Below are 17638 nucleotides of genomic sequence, written 5' to 3'. Positions count from 1 at the left end.
ATAACTCACCAGTAGTTTAATGGACATTTTCCCATTTTATTCCTAGCCCTTGTTTGGTATGGAATTTGATTACAGTCAAGATTATGATTTGACTAGAGAAATGAGGAGGGGGGAAAATAGAAACAAATAATAATTGCATAAGTATAATGATATCAGGATTTTTTCATGAATTCAAGGATGAAAAGCATCTGGGTGAAAATAAGTTTTGATCAAAGACAGGAGAGGGAGTTATATTGGTAGGTGAATTATTGTATGATGAGAAATGATCAAGGAAAAACAACTGTTGTTATGGACCAATGTAAATTACTCAGGTATTTTCAATCTAACAACCTTTTTAGGCGAGTTTTTTCTTAAGCAATATCTCAAACTCTGTGCCATAATGTGCTTCAAGATGTCCACTATTATTTCTCCTAGAGTATTTATTGGTACTTAGAAGATCCTTGGTAGAGGAAGGGAGACAAGGAAGAATAAAATTCTAAATTTCTCCAGACTGGCTTTGGGAAATTGGAAAATATCTTCCTTCATATAGCTCCAGAATTCTGAGACCCCCTGAGGATCCATGAGACACCCCTGTGGAATTCCAGGTTCAGCCCAAAGTTTAAAGAACTGAAATCATGATATCCCAAATTAACCATGAAATTTTTATTAGAAGCTGTGGAAGAGGATGATGCCTAGAAGTCTGGGACAATAAGCTACCTAGAATTCAAATCTGGATACAATAACTAGGGAAACAACCAGTAACAAAATACCAAAAAAGGGATTTGGAAGCTTTTGGCATATGGTAGTCTTCTCTTATCTATTCCTATTATTAGTACTAATAGAAAAAGTAGTGGTATAAAATTAATTTTCCCTTAAACTTAAATCAATAAAGAATGATGATAAATTTTGTCAAGGTGTTAATAAGACCTCAAGCTTTTTGTTTTCCTTTTTTACTCTGGTAAAATGGTCTCTCACATATCTGAAAACACACGCAGAAAACTTATGCAGAGATGATGATTTCTTTGCTTTGAATGAATACATAGTTAAATTTCTATGACTTACTTTGGTTTTGTTTTATTTGGAATAACCACAGTTTTTAAAAATGAATACATATGTGTAATCAAAATTAGCTGCACACAATTAAAAAACCTAACATAACAAAATGCTTATAATGTGCTCAATAATATTTGTTGAATGAACAGTGTTATGTCAGAACACCATTCTAATTATGTTAATTTTCTCCTATCATATTTTAAATATGTAATGAATTCCCAATGAAAAAAACAGAAAGAATCAAATTAATTTTGAAGAGAACAAGAGATTAGAGACTAGAGATTTCAAAGAAGCATTGGAGCCTTTATACTCACCTGGCTGCCTTCTTTCTGCCAAAAAACAGCTGGCTGAGGGTTTCCTTTAGTTTCACAGGGAAATGTAACTGTTCGGCCTTGAGCTACAATCTGATCTCTTGGCCTAACCACAAATTGTGGAGGAGCTATAATATAAGAGGAGAAAAACTACATAAATATCAAACAGAAGACAGCAATTATTCCAAAAAGCAAATTTAGTAATCTATATTGCTTTTGGTGCCAAGATGCTAGAGTTAAAAAAAAAATTCTTATGTCTTTACCAAAACAGAGTTAAATCACATTTTGTTAAATGAATCCAATTGCATTTTGCATTAATTGTTGCCACTCACATTTTAAAACCTTTGTACAATGGATTCCTAAGGCCCACAGGTGTTTTTTATAGACAAACATTACAACAAAAATTCATTTTTAGGATTTTTTTTTAATAATTGGCCAGGCTTACCTGCTAATATATGAAGGGGTATTTTCTAAAGAGTTCTTCTGAAGTTAGTACTAGAACCCAAAATGAATTTAGGAAAAGGCAAAAATCACTGACTTGGACAAAATCTGAGATTCTGCGGACAATTTAGGACAATGATCCCCAAACTTGATTGATTACACATCAATATTAGTTTAAAAAAATGTATCCTCAAAATAATAATTTAAATCATGTAAGTGTACAAATAAGTATGTACAATATAAAACACAAAAACAGAATCTTAAAAGGAAAAGTTAAAAATCAAATAGGATTTTATTCTAAAATTTATTCTAAAATAAAAATCAATAGGGAGATAGGTTTGTAGAATATGGTTGAAACAGAGATTTGTTGTGCTCAATCAGATATGTACTTCAGAAAAATCACTTCAGCAACTGTATGGACAAATGTTCACAGAAAAGAGGCATTTCAGACTCACGGGGGCAGAGACGACACACATTTCTTTCTGACCTTCTCTACAATGCTCACACTAATTATGAAATCCAGCCTCTGAATTAGCTCTGGACCAGTAGAATCCACAAATATTGCAAGTACAACAAATTGTCAGCAGAAGATAATTTCGAAGATCACCAGAAAAGGTCTGGTTCAATTGGAAATGGGAGGGAGGCAGCCAGCTCAAGCAGCTGAATACAAACGCCAGCACAGAGTCCCAGGGCGGTGCAGTCTCTGTGGGTGGTGTAGACTCCATGTGGTAGAGAATCTACAGGGAGGAAACAGACCAGAAAAGGTCTGTTTCAATCGGAAATGAGAAGGAGGCAGTGAAGCACATACAGCTGAGTACAAAGACCAGCACAGACTGCAGACTCCTGGGGCGGTACAGAATCTGTGGGGTGGTGCAGGCTCCATATGACAGAGAATCTACAGGGAGGAATCTACAGGAATCTACAGCAGTGTTGGCCACTCTGCCCTGGTTGCAAGCCAGTAGATCAGTAGAGAAGTTATAAAACATCAAACATAAAGACAAAAGATCAATAGTGAACCCCAAAAAGCCAAAATTAAACTGGACTTGTCTACACCCATCTAGCACTGGGAGTAAATCAGCACTGACCCACCACAGCAGGACTGAAGGGCCTGGAATTTGATATCCTGAAAGGTGAAGGAACTTGGAATGCAGCCAAGAATAACTTAATCTGAAAAACTGAGCCTTTTCTTTCAGGGAAGAAGATGGACATTCAATGACATTGGTGAATTCCATTTATTTTTGTTGAAAAGACCAGAGCTAAACAAAAAATTTGACCTCCAAATATAGAACTCAAGAAAAGCATAAAAAAAGGTAAAAAAAAAAAAAAAAAAAAAACTCTTGAGAATTTTATTTCTGTTATGTGTATACATTGAGAATACATGTATTATCTAACTTTACTATTATAATATTTAAAAAAAGCTAGAGATAGAAAGGGGATTATAAAAGAAAAAAAGGGAAAATTGGAGGTAAAATGAGGGAAATTATATATCAGAAAGAGGCAAAGAAAACATATTATAATTGAGGGAAAAAAGAGGGTGATGAATATTGTGTGAATCTTACTGTCATCATATTTGGCCCAAAGAAATAGACATATTTGGTTTCATTGAGAAACATCTCTCATCTTATAGAAAAGTGGGAGGAAAGGGGGGAAAAGGTAAGGGGTAGGCTAAATAGAAGGGAAAACAGAGATGGGGGGAAGGTATAAGAAAAGGGGAGAGACTCTAAAGGGGAAGTATTGCTTGAAGCAAGTGGTGCTCATAAGTAAAATACTGGGGAGGAGAGAAAGGGGAAAAGGAAATAGAAAAATATAATTTGGAGTATATAACATGAAAGAATATACAGAATTAGTAGTTTTAACCATAAATGTGAATGTCATGAACTCTCCCATAAAGCAGAAGCAGATAGCAGACTGGATTTAAAGCCAAAATCCTAAAATATGTTGCTTACAAGAAACACATTTAAAGCAGAGTGATACATACAGAATAAAGGTAAAAGACTTGAGCAGAATCTATTATGCCTCAGGTGAAGTAAAAAAAAAAAAAAAAAAAAAAAAGCAGGGGTAGCCATCCTGATGAATACTAAATAAACTAGATATGATAGATCTTTGGAGAAAATTGAATGGAGACAGAAAGGAGTACACTTTATTCTCAGCAGTTCATGGAACCCATACAAAAATTGACCATATATTAGGACATAAGGACTCAAAATCAAATGCAAAAACACAGAAATAGTAATGCATTTTTTTCAGATCATGATGCAATAAAAATTACATTCAATAAAGGGCTAGGGAAAAATGGACCAAAACAAATTAGAAACTAAATGATGTCATCCTAAAGAATGAATGGGTGAAAAAGCTGTGATAGACATAATTAATAATTTCATCCAAGAAAATGACAATAATGAACAAAAATGACAACAATATACCAAAATTTTGGGGATGCAGCCAAAGCAGTAATAAGGGGAAATTTTATATCTATAAATGCTTACTTGCATTAATGAAGAGAAGATCAATAAATTGGACTTGCAACTAAAAAAGCTAGAAAAAGAACAAATTAAAAATCCCCAAATACCAAACTTGAAAACTAAAAATAAAAGGAAAGATTAAAAAATTGAAACTAAGAAAACTATTTAATTAATAAATAAAACTAAGAGTTTATTTTATGAAAAAATTGATAAACCTTCAGTTAATTTTATAAAACAAATGAAAAAAGATCAAATTGTTAATCTCAAAAATGAAAAGGGAGAACTATCCACCAATGAAGAGGAAACTAGAACAATATCAGGAGTTACTTTGCTCAACTTTATACCAATAAATTTGACAACCTAAGTGAAATGGAGGACCACTGATAAAAATATAGATTGCCCAAATTAACAGAAGAGGAAATTACTTAAATAGTTCCATTTTTAAAAAAGAAATAGAACAAGCAATTAATCAACTAGCTAAGAAAAATAAACCCCCAAGACAAGCTGGATTTACATGTGAATTCTACCAAACATTTAAAGAATAATTAGCCCCAATGCTATATAAACTATTTGAAAAAAAAGGGAATGAAGGACTCCTAACAAATTCCTTTTATGACACATACATGGTACTGATACCTAAACCAGGTAGGATGAAAACAGGAAAGGAAAATGATTGTCCAATCTCCCTAATGAATATTGATGCAAAAATCGTAAATAAAATATTAGTAAAAACATTACATTTTATCATTCCCAGGATAATGTACCATGACCAAGTAGGATTTATACCAGGAATGCAGGGTTGGTTCAATATTAGGAAGACTATTAGATAAGTGCCTATATTATTAACGAAAAGAACAAAATCCATATGATTATTTCAATAGATGCAGAAAAGGCATTTGACAAAATCCAAGACCCATTCCTATTAAAAACACAAGAGAGTATAGGAATAAATGGACTTTTCCTTTAAATAGTCAGTAGGATCAATTAAAAAACATAGCAAGCATCATATATTATGGAAATAAACTACAACCATTCCCAATAAGATCAGAGGTAAAACAAGGTTGCTCAGTATCACCATTGCTTTTCAATATTGTATTAGAAATGCTAGCCTAGGCGATACAAGAAGAAAAAGTGATTAAAGAATTAGAGTAGATAATGAGGAAACCAAATTATCACTTTTTGCAGATGATATGATGGTATACTTAGAGAACCCCAAATAATCAACTAAAAAGCTATTAAAAATAATCCACAACTTTAGCAAAATTACAGCATGCAAAATAAATCCACATAAATCATCAGCATTTTTATACATCACTAATAAAATCCAATGACAAGAGATACAAACAGAAATTCCATTTTAAATAACTGTTAATAATATTTACTTGAGAATTTATCTGCCAAGGGAAAGTCAGGAACTTGTAAGCACAACTACAAAATGCTTTCCAGACAAATAAAGTGAGATCTAAGCAACTGGAAAAAATCTTAAGTGCTCTTGGATAGGTCGAGTGAATATAATAAAGATGACAATACTCCCTAAACTAATCTATTTAGTTAGTGCTATACCAATCAAATTCCCAAGAAACCATTTTACCGAATGAGAAAAAATAACAACAAAAGTCATCAGGAAGAATAAAATATCAAGAATTTCAAAGGGATTATTGAAGAGAAAATCAAATGAAGGTGGCCAGATATAAAACTATTATAAAGCAGTGGTCATCAAAACCATTTGGTACTAGCTAAGAAATAGAGAAATTGATCAGTGGAATAGGGTAGGTTCACAGAAATAATAGCCAATGACTATAATAACCTAATATTTGACAAACACAAAGGCCCCACATTTTGGGATAAAAATTCACTATTTAACAAAAACTTCTGGGAAAATTGGAAACTAGTATGGCATAAAGTAGGGATAGACCCATACCTAACACCATATAACAAGATAAGGTTGAAATGCATTCATGATCTAGACATAAAGAATGATATTATAAACAAATTAGAAGAAAATAGGTTAGTTTACCTCTCAGGTTTGTGGAGAAGGAAGGAACTTGTGACCAGAGAAGAACTTGAGATCATTATTAATCATAAAATTGATAATTTTGATTATATTAAGTTAAAAAGTTTTGTACAAACAAAACTGATGCATACAAGTTTAGAAGGGAACCAATAAACTGGGAACACATATTTACATCCAAAGGATCTGATAAAGGCTTCATTTCTTTTTTTTTTCTTTTCATAATTATAATTTTTTATTGACATAACCCATGCCTGGGTAATCATCCCTTGCACTGACTTCTATTCTGACTTTTCCTCTCCCTCCCCGCCCCCACCCCAGATGGCAAGCAGTCCTATACATGTTAAATATGTCACAATATATCCTAGATACAATATATGTGTGCAGAACCAAACAGTTCTCTTATTATACAGGAAGAATTGGATTCAGAAGGTAAAAATAACCCGGAAAGAAAAACAAAAATGCAAACAGTTTACATTCATTTCCCAGTGTTCTTTCTTTAGATGTAGCTATTTCTGTCCATCATTGATCGATTGAAACTGAGTTAGATCTCTTTGTTGAAGAAATCCACTTCCATCAGAGTACATCCTGATACAGTATTGTTGTTGAGGTATATAATGATCTCCTGGTTCTGCTCATTTTACTTAGCATCAGGTCATGTCTCTCCAAATCTCTATGTATTCATCCTGCTGGTAATTTCTTACAGAACAATAATATCCCATAACATTCATATACCATAATTTACCCAACTATTCTCCAATTAATGGGTATCCATTCATTTTCCAGTTTCTAGCCACTACAAATAGGGCTTCCACAAATATTTTGGCACATACAGGTCCTAAAAGCCTCATTTCAAATAAATATATGTAGAATTGACTCAAATTTATAATAGTTTAAGCCATTCTCCAATTGATAAATGGTCAAAGGATATGAACGATTTTCAGATGAAGAAATTGAAACTATTTCTAGCCACATAAAAAGATACTCCAAATCACTATTGAAGAAAGAAATGCAAATTAAAACACTCTGAGATACAACTACATACCTATCAAATTGGCTAAGATGACAGGGAAAGATAATGATGAATATTGGAAGCGATGTGGGAAAACTGGGACACTGATACATTGTTGGTGGAACTGAGAATGGATGCAACTATTGTGGAAACCAATTTAGAATTATGCTCTAAAAGTTATCTAATTGTGCATACCCTTTGATCCAGCTGTGCTTCTACTGGGATGATATCCCAAAGAGATCTTAGATGATGGAAAGGAGTTCACACATGCCAAAGTGCTTGTGGCAGCCCTCTTTGTAGTGGCAAGAAATTGGAAAGTGAGTGGATGCCCATCAATTGGAGAAGGATTGAATAATTTATGGTATATAAATGCTATGGAATACTATTGTTCTGTAAGAAATGACCAGCAGGATGATTTCAGAGGCTTAGAGAGACCTGCATGAAATGATACTAAGTGAAATGAGCAGACCCAGAAGATCATTATATATGGCAACAACAAGACTATAAGACAATCAATTCTGATGGGTGTGGCTCTCTTCAACACCGAGATGATTTAAATCAGTTCCACTTGTGCAGTGATGAAGAGAGCCATCTACACCCACAGAGAGAACCACGGGAACAGAGTGTGGAACACAACATATTATTCTCACTCTATTGTTATTTCCTTGCATTTTGTTTTCTTTATCAGTTTGTCTTTTTATTCCTTCTTGATCTGATTTTTCTTGTGCAATAAGATAACTTATAAATATGTATACATATATTGGATCTAAAATGTATTTCAACATATTTAACATGTATTAGACTACCTGCCAGCTAGGGGAAGAGGGGAGGGGAAGGAGGGAAAATTTGGAACAAAAGGTTATGCAAGATCAACACTGGAAAAATAACCCATGCATATGCTTTGTAAATAAAAAGCTTTAATAATAATAAAAGAGGCATTTGAGTCAGAGAGACCAATTAGTAAGCTACAGTTGAACTGGAAGTAATGAAAGGTCTGAACTTGGTAGCTATGTAGATAGAGAAGGAAACAGATAAGAGACATATAAATCTAGGATTCTACTCTCCTTTCTAAGTAATCGTAAGCATTCTTTTCATAATAAATTATAGAATTTTGTTAAGGAGAGAAATCAAGGTCAGTTTTTTTTTGTTGTTTGCTGATGGAATATGGAAACTTATCTATGTAAAATCAATACATATGCTCTTCCCCTTCCTGTATCACCTGTCCCATTCTCCAAGATGACTACAATTCCTTCAGTATCTTGTGGTATAGCTGGTATATAGCAAGTCTTTAATACAAAGATTCATAAAATGCAAGACTATTGAAGTGCCTACTTTAGAACAGGATTTCATATCTGAATCTGTTACATGGGAAGAAAGTTTTGTAAAACGAATGCCACATCTTTTTTTGAAGGGACAAAGATTATTAAAAAAAAGAAAAAAAAAAAAAGAAAGGAAAGGGCACTGAATTTAGAGTTCAGAGAAGCAGAGATTTAGAGCTGGAAGGGACTGTTGCCTAGTGCAACTCCTTTACATAGATAGTGAAGCTGAAAACTGGACTTGCAAAGGTTCTGATAAAGGCCTCATTTCCAAAATATATAGAGAATTAACTCTAATTTATAAAAAATCAAGCCATTCTCCAATTGAAAAATGGTCAAAGGATATGAACAGACAATTCTCAGATGAAGAAATTGAAACTATTTCTAGTCATATGAAAAGTTGGCTCCAAGTCATTATTAATCAGAGAAATGCAAATTAAGACAACTCTAAGATACCACTACACACCTGTCAGATTGGCTAAGATGACAGGAAAAAATAATGATGATTGTTGGAGGGGATGTGGGAAAACTGGGACATTGATTCATTGTTGGTGGAGTTGTGAACGAATCCAACCATTTTGGAGAGTAGTTTGGAACTATGCTCAAAAAGTTATCAAACTGTGCATACCCTTTGATCCAGCAGTGTTACTACTGGGATTATATCCCAAAGAGATTATAAAGAAGGGAAAGGGACCTGTATGTGCACGAATGTTTGTGGCAGCCCTTTTTGTAGTGGCTAGAAACTGGAAACTGAATGGATGTCCATCAGTTGGAGAATGGCTGAATAAATTGTGGTATATGAAAATTATGGAATATTACTGTTCTGTAAGAAATGACCAACAGGATGATTTCAGAAAGGCCTGGAGAGACTTACACGAACTGATGCTGAGTGAAATGAGCAGGACCAGGAGATCATTATATACTTCAACAACAATACTAGATGATGACCAGTTCTGATGGATCAGGCCATCCTCAGCAACGAGATCAACCAAATCATTTCTAATGGAGCAGTAATGAACTGAACTAGCTATACCCAGAAAAAGAACTCTGGGAGATGACTAAAAACCATTACATTGAATTCCCAGTCCCTATATTTATGCACACCTGCATCTTTGATTTCCTTCACAAGCTAATTGTACAATAATTCAGAGTCTGATTCTTTTTGTACAGCAAAATAATGTTTTGGTCATGTATACTTATTGTGTATCTAAGTTATATTTTAATATATTTAACATCTACTGGTCATCCTGCCATTTAGGGGAGGGGGTGGGGGGGGGTAAGAGGTGAAAAATTGGAACAAGAGGTTTGGCAATTGTTAATGCTGTAAAGTTACCCATGTATATATCCTGTAAATTAAAGGCTATAAAAAAAAAAAAAAAAAAAAAAAAAAAAAAAAGAAAACTGGACTTGGAGTCAAGAGTCAAAATCCTGCTTCAGATACTAAATATCTATATAACTCTGGGCAAGTCATTTATCATCTTTATGCTTCAATTTCCTCATGAGTAAATTGTGGATAATAATAGTACCCATCTTCCAGGGTTGTTGTAGTTGAAGTAAAATAAGCTAAGTGCTTTATAAACATTGTCTTTGTATAAATGTAAGTTCCTATTTTTATTAGTCCAGAAGAAAAACTAAAGCTTAGAAATGTTAAGTGTCTTGGCTATGTTAAGATAGGTAGAAATAACAAAGTTATAATTCAATCACCCAAGTCAATCATTCCAAATCTAGTGCCATTTTGAGTGCTTGATGAATGAAGGATCTGATTTCAAATCTTAGTGAAATTCCTCCTTGCTGGCCATGCACCCTTGGATAAGTCATCAAAATTTTCTGGGCAGACACACAAAAAAAGTTTGCATCAAAAGATTTTATGAAGTCTTCCTTCTAAAACTGGTGACAAATTTGTTATTCTTGGATTTTTTTCCATAACACAAGCATGAGATATAGAAGATTTTTGAAGCTAAGCTTTTTATAAAAATGGAATTTGGTAATATCACAGATTCTTAGAGCTAGAAATTGAATATATTCTGCTGCAATTAAAGCTTCAAATTTAATAATGGTTTGTGATATAAATCTTTAGTGATTTAGTAATTGACTTGTGTAGAGCCAAATACAGTAAAAATCTAGTACAGATTGAAAAATATACTCAGTAACTATTCTCAAAAAAAAAAAAGAGAAGCAGTGTTTATTTAAAACAGCATGATGAGATTTGTAGTGGTATTACTGTGGACTCTTATGGTGTACTTTTAAAAAAAGTTTTTTTTTAATTTTTAAAACATATACAGTTTTTAACATTCATCCTTGCAAAACCTTGCATTTCAATTTTTTTCTCCTTTCCTTCCTCCTACCTGTTAGCCTAGATGGCAAATAATTCAATATGTGTTAAACATATGCAATTCTTTTATACATATTTTAACAATTATCATGCTGCACAAGAAAAATCAGATGAAAGGGTTGGGGAATAAGACAAAAGACAAAATGCAAGCAAATAACAAAAAACTGAAAATACTATGCTGGTGATCCTCATTCAGTCCCCACAGTCCTCTGGGTGCAGATGGCTCTTTCCATCACATGGAATGACCTCTCTGTTGAAAAGTGTCATGGCCATCAGAATTGATCAATGTATAATCTTTTCCATGTATAAGTTCTCTTGGTTCTATTCATTTCACTTAGCATCAGTTCATATAAATTTCTCCAGGACTTTCTGAAATTATCTTACTGAGCGTTTCTTATAGAACAATAATATTCCATAATAATCAAATACTACAAGTTATTCAATCATTCTCCAATTGATGGGCATCCACTCAGTTTCTAGTTACTTGCCACTACAAAAAGGGCTGCTACAAAATTTTTGCACTTGTGGGTCCTGTTCTTTCTTTTTTTTTTTTTTTGATGATCTCTTTGGGATACAGAACCAATAGAGACACTGCTGAATCAAAGAGAATGCATAACTTGATAGCCTTTTGGGGATAGTTTCATATTGCTCTCCCAAATGGTTGGGTTAGTTCACAACTCCACCAACAATATATTAGTGTCCCAGTTTTCCCACATCCCTTCCAACATTCAACATTATCATGTCCTGTCATCTTAGCCAATCTGACAGATGTGTAGTGGTATCTCAGAGTTGTCTAGCTCTGTAAAATAATTTCTTGCCAGTTTTATTGTTATGACCCTGAATAAGTGTATTAATTTTGGTAGAATTGTCATTTTTATTATATTAGCTTGGCCTACCTGTGAGCACTGGATATTCTTTCAATTGATTAGATCTCAATTTTTTGAATAAAAAGTGTTTTGTTATTCTGTTCATATGGTTCCTGACTTTGTCTTGGCAGGTAAACGTCCAAATATTTTATATTTTCTACAGTAATTTTAAATGGAATTTCTCTTTGTAGCTCTTGCTGCTGGACTTTTTTGGTAACATACAGAAACATTGATGATTTATGTAGATTTATTTTGTATCCTCCAAGTTTGGTAAAGTTGTGAATTGTTTCTGGTAGTTTTTTAGTTGATTCCCTAGGATTCTCTATATATACAATCATATCATCTACAAATAGTGATAATTTGTTTTCCTCATTACTTACTCTAATTCCTTTAATTTCTTTTTCTTTTCTTATTGCTAAAGCTAATATTTATAATAAAATATTGAATACTAATGGTGATAATGGGCCACCTTGTTTCATCCTTGATTTTATTGGGAATAGTTCTCACTTATCCCAATTATATATAATGCTTGCTGACTGTTTAAATAAATACTACTGATCATTTTAAGGAAAACTCCATTTATTACTACAATCTCTTGTGTTTTTAATGGGAATGGCTATTGGAGTTTTCAAATGTTTTTCCTGCATCTATTAAGATAATCATGGTTTCTGTTAGTTTACTTACTGATATAGTCAATTATGCTAACAGTTTTCCTAATATTAAACCAGCCCTTTATTGCTAGTATAAATTCTATCTGGTCATGGTGTATTACTCCAGTGGTAATTTGATGTTATCTCTTTGCTAATGTTTTAGTTAAGATTTTTATATCAATATTAATTAGGGAAATTGGTCTATAATCTTCTTTTTCTGTTTTGACTTTACTTGGTTTTGGTATCAGCACCATATTTGTGTCATAAAAAGAATTTGGTAGGGCTCCTTCTTTTCCTATTTTCCCCAATATTTTGGATCATATTGGAATTAATTGTTCTTTAAATCTTTGGTAGAATGCACATGTAAATCCATCTGGCCCTGGGGATTTTCTTAGGAAGTTGATTAATCATTTGTTTATTTATTTATTTATTTATTTTACTAAAAAGGGTCCATTTAGGTAACTTATTTTCTCCTCTCTTAATTTAGGCAATATATATTTTTCTAAGTATTCATCCACTTCATTTAGATTAACAAATTTATTGACATACAGTTGGACAAAATAGCTCCTAATTATTGCTCTATTTTCTTTTTCATTGGTAGAAAGTTCACCCTTTTCATTTTTGATACTAACAATTTGATTTTCTGCTTTCCTTTTTCTAATGAAGTTAAAAATGTATCTGCTTTGTCGGCTTTTTACAAATAAAATCAACTTTTCGTTTTGTTTATTAATTCAATAGTTTCTTACTTTCATTTTATTAATCTCCCCTTTTATTTTCAGAATTTCAAATTTGGTATTTAATTGGGTATTTATAATCTGTTCTTTGTCTAACACTTTTAATTGCATGCCTAATTTACTGATTTTCTCTTTTTCTGTTTTATGTAAGTAAGCATCTGGAGATAGAAAACTGAGAAGTTTTTTACTTCATTGTCAATAATACCCTGTAGCAAAATATAATTTCCTTTCTTATCTCTTTTAATTAGATATATTTTTATTTTTGCTTTATCTGAGATCAGGATCACTACCACTGATTTATTTTTTTTTTACTTTAGCTGATGCATAATAGTTTCTGCTCCAGCTTTTCCCTTTACTCTATATGTATTCCTCTGCTTTAATTGTATTTCTTGTAAACAAACCATTGTATTTCTGACTTTTAATCCACTCTGATATCAATTTGCTTTTTATGGGAGAGTTCATCCCATTTAAATTGATAGAACTACTAACTCTGTATCTTAAGAACTGTTTTGACTGCATCCCATAAATTTTGGTATGTTATCTAATTAGTATTATTCTCATGGATGAAATTATCATTTGTTTCTCTGGTTTGTTATTTCACCTACTCATTCTTTAAAACTAGGTTATTTAGCTTCCAATTAATTTTTGGTCTATTTTTCCCCAGTACTTTATTACATGTATTTTTTATTGCATTATGATCTGAAAAGCTGCTTTTGTTATTTTTGCCTTATTGCATTTGATTTTGAGGTCAATTTTTGCATAGGTTCTATGTAGTACTGAGAAAAAAATATATTTCCTTCTGTCTCCATTCAATTTTCGCTAAACAACTATCATATCTAACTTTTCTAAAATTCTATGTTTCTTCTTAACTTATTTTTTATTCATTTTGTTGTTTTGATTTATCTAGTTTTGATAGAGCAAGATTGAAATCCCCTACTAATATAGTTTTGCTGTCTATTTCTTCTTGTAGTTCTCTTCATTTCTTTTCTACGAACTTGGATGCTATACCAGTTGGTGCATATATGCTTAGTACTGATATTACTTCATTATCAATAATACCCTGTAACAAAATATAATTTCCTTTCTTATTTCTTTTAATTAGATATATTTTTATTTTTTCTTTATCTGAGATCAGATCACTACCACTGATTTTTTTTTACTTTAGCTGATGCATAATAATTTCTGCTCCAGCTTTTCCCTTTACTCTGTATGTATTCCTCTGCTTTAATTGTATTTCTTGTAAACAAACCATTGTATTTCTGGTTTTTAATCCAGCCTGCTATAAATTTGCTTTTTATGGGAGAGTTCATCCCATTCAAATTGATAGAACGACTAACTTTGTATTTCCTGTACATTTTTTCCTATTTTTTTCTTTTTTGTTTTGTTTACTATTTTTTTTATTTCTCAGTGAATCATTTGCTTCCATTTGTTCAATTCTATTTTTAGTGAATTGTTTTCTTCAGTTAGCTTTTTTTCCTTTTGCATTTGGCCAATTAAACTTTCAAATGAGTTGCTTTGTTCATTGGATTTTTTTTTTCTATTTCAGAAATTCTGTTTTTCAAGGAGTTGTTTGCTTTTTTCGTTTCACCAAAGTTATTCTTTAGGTGATTTTCTCCAGAGTATTTCTGTTTTTTATTACTGAGCTCTCATTTCCTTTTTACTTTTTCTCTCTTTCAAGGAGAATTTGAATTGTTTTTGAATTCTTTCAATAGAGCCTTGAAGAGTGATATAAGTTGGTCTCCGTGAGATGGAGACCAACTTATATCACTCTTCAAGGCTTTGTCTAGAGATGTTTTGCCTTTAGTGTCCTCAGGGTTGGAGGTCTGTTTTTCCCCCGTCTTCATAAAAGCTATCTATGTTCAGAGATCTTTTTACTTTTTTATTCATTTCTAAAGGTTGAGGTCTGCTCTTAGGGCCCAAAAGAGATTTTCCCAAGCTTCGTCTACAAGGACAGTGACTTCAGACTACATTGAGGCTGGAGTTACTGCCTTCTTTTCCACATGCATGGCCAAGTCTTGTGTTATGCTGGGCTTCAGGAGCTCACCTTCTGAGGTTGCACTGAGGCCTCACAGATTATCTGCTGCACTGGCTTCTGAACCAGGACAGAGTAGCAAATGCTGCTATATTTTGGCTATCAGCCTCCCATTAGATTCCCTCAGAACTTGGAAGCCTCTCCACCCTGAGTCTCCTAGCACTGTGCTGGCCTGCAAAACCCTCCACCTCCCCATTGCCTGATTGAAACAGACCTTTCCTGAAGTCCTTCCAAAATATCTAATGGAAATTTGTTACACTCCAAATATATGTGGGTTCTGTCATTCTAAAACCTGCTTAAAAGCTTTATCTAGTGTTGGTCTAAGGGAAGCCAAGAAGAGCATAGACAAAAACCTGTCTCCTCTCCATCATCTTGACTTCATGTGTATCTTAAATCAAGGCATAAATATAGCTAAAAAGTATAGATCTACTTTTTTTTTCAGATGTATTAGAATCAGAAGGCAAAATAGGCATTGAAATAATCCATTGAACACCTTCTTAAAGAGATCCCAAAATAAAAACTCCAAGGAATATTGTGGCTAATTTTCAGAACTATCAGACTAAGGAAAAAATATTATAAGCAGCCAGACAAAAACAATTCAAATAACAAGGAGCCACAATAAGGATCACTCAGGATCTAGCTGCTTCCACATTAAAGGAACAAAGGGCCTGGAATCTGATATTCCAAAATGCAAAAGAATGTGGAATGCAGCCAAGAATAAACTACCCAGCTAAGCTGAGCATTTTCTTCCAGGGAAGAAGAAGATGGAAATTTAATGAAACAGGTGAATTCCATTTGTTTCTAATGAAAAAACAAGAGCTGAACAAAAAAAATTGACTTCCAACTATAAGACTCAAGAGAAGCAGAAAAAAGTAAAAAGAACTCTTGAGAATTGTATTTCTGTTAGGGACACACATAAAGAGTGCATGTATAACTTGATTTAACTGATATAATATTAAAAGGGGGAAGTAAAAATGGAATGGGGATAATATCAGAAAAAGGGAAAAGGGAAGATTAAAAAAGAGAAACTGCATCCCATGAAGAGGCTAAGAAAATGTACTCATTTCTGTTTCTATTCAGTTTTCTCCAAAGATCTATCACACCTAACTTTTCTAATATTCTATTTACCTTTTTAACTTCTTTCTTATTTGTTTTGTGATTTGATTTATGTAATTCTGAGAGTACAAGGTTGAGATCTCTCACTATTATAGTTTTGCTGTCATTAAACAGTGGAAGAGTGAAAGGGAAAAGGAAAAGAGTAATAAGGGAAAGGTATAAGAAAGGGGAAGGGATTAAAAAATGGTGAGAGGGGTTATAAAGAGGGAGAGGTGTGTGAGGCAAGTGGTGCCCATAAGTTTAATACTGGGAGGGGAGTAAGGGGGTAAGAAAAAGAAAAACATAATCTGGGGATAATGAGATGGCAGGAAATACAGAATTAGTACTTTTAATCATAAATGTGAATGGAGTGAACTCTTCCATAAAGTGGAGGTGGGTAGCAGTTTGGATCAAAAGCCAGAACCCTACAATATGTTGTTTACAGGAAACGCATTTAAAGCAGGAAGATATATGCCAAGTAAAGGTAAAAGCCTGAAGCAGAATCTATTATGCTTCAGGTAAAGTCAAAAAAGGAGTAGCCATCTTTATATCAGATCAAGGAAAAGCAAAAATTGACTTAATTAAAAGAGATAAGGAAGGAAACTATATCTTGCTAACAGGTAGCAAATACAATGAAGCAATATCAATATTAACATATATTCACCAAATGGTATAGCATCCAACTTCCTAAAGGAGATGTTAAGAGAGTTGCAAGAAGAAATAGACAGCAAAACTATAATAGTGGGAGATCTCAACCTTGTACTCTCAGAGTCACATAAATCAAACCACAAAACAAATAAGAAAGAAGTTAAAAAGATAAACAGAATATTAGAAAAGTTAGGTGTGATAGATCTTTGGAGAAAACTAAATAGAAACAGAAATGAGTACATTTTCTTCTCAGATGTTCATGGAACCTATAGAAAAACTGACCACATATTAGGACATAAAGATCAAAAATTAAATGCAAAAAGGCAGAAATAGTAAATATATTCTTTTCAGATCATGATGCAATAAAAACTATATTCAACAAAAAGCTAGGAGTAAATAGACCAAAAAGTAATTGGAAACTAAATAATCTCATCCTAAAGAATGATTGGGTGAAACAGTAAATCACAGACATAATTAATATATAATTTCACCCAAATGAATGACAACAATGAGATAACATACCAAAATTTGTGGGATGCAGCCAAAGCAGTAATAAGGGGAAATTTCATCTCTTTAGAGGCTTTCTTGAATAAAATAGAGAAAGAGAAAATCAATGAATTTGGCTTGCAACTTAAAAAGCTAGAAAAAGACCCAATTTGAATTCTAAATTTAAATTCTAAATTCAAAAATTAAAAG

At 32.8% G+C, this 17638-nt stretch overlaps 1 protein-coding gene across 11 annotated transcripts in view; it reads right to left on the bottom strand.

Moving 5' to 3' along the window:
• ROBO2 (roundabout guidance receptor 2) overlaps nt 1-17638 on the bottom strand; it is a 606204-nt gene that overhangs the window by 193207 nt on the left and 395359 nt on the right. For all 11 annotated transcript variants that reach the window (XM_031958824.1, XM_031958826.1, XM_031958829.1 and 8 more), the window contains one exon: nt 1347-1471. In XM_031958824.1, the coding sequence (XP_031814684.1) occupies nt 1347-1471 (125 nt within the window). The remainder of the gene's footprint in view (nt 1-1346; nt 1472-17638) is intronic.

The sequence above is a fragment of the Sarcophilus harrisii genome, chromosome 3 (assembly GCF_902635505.1).
Source record: "Sarcophilus harrisii chromosome 3, mSarHar1.11, whole genome shotgun sequence".
Classification (NCBI taxonomy): Eukaryota; Metazoa; Chordata; class Mammalia; order Dasyuromorphia; family Dasyuridae; genus Sarcophilus; species Sarcophilus harrisii.
Note: the sequence above shows the minus strand (reverse complement) of the source record. Positions and strands in the feature narration are given on the sequence as shown.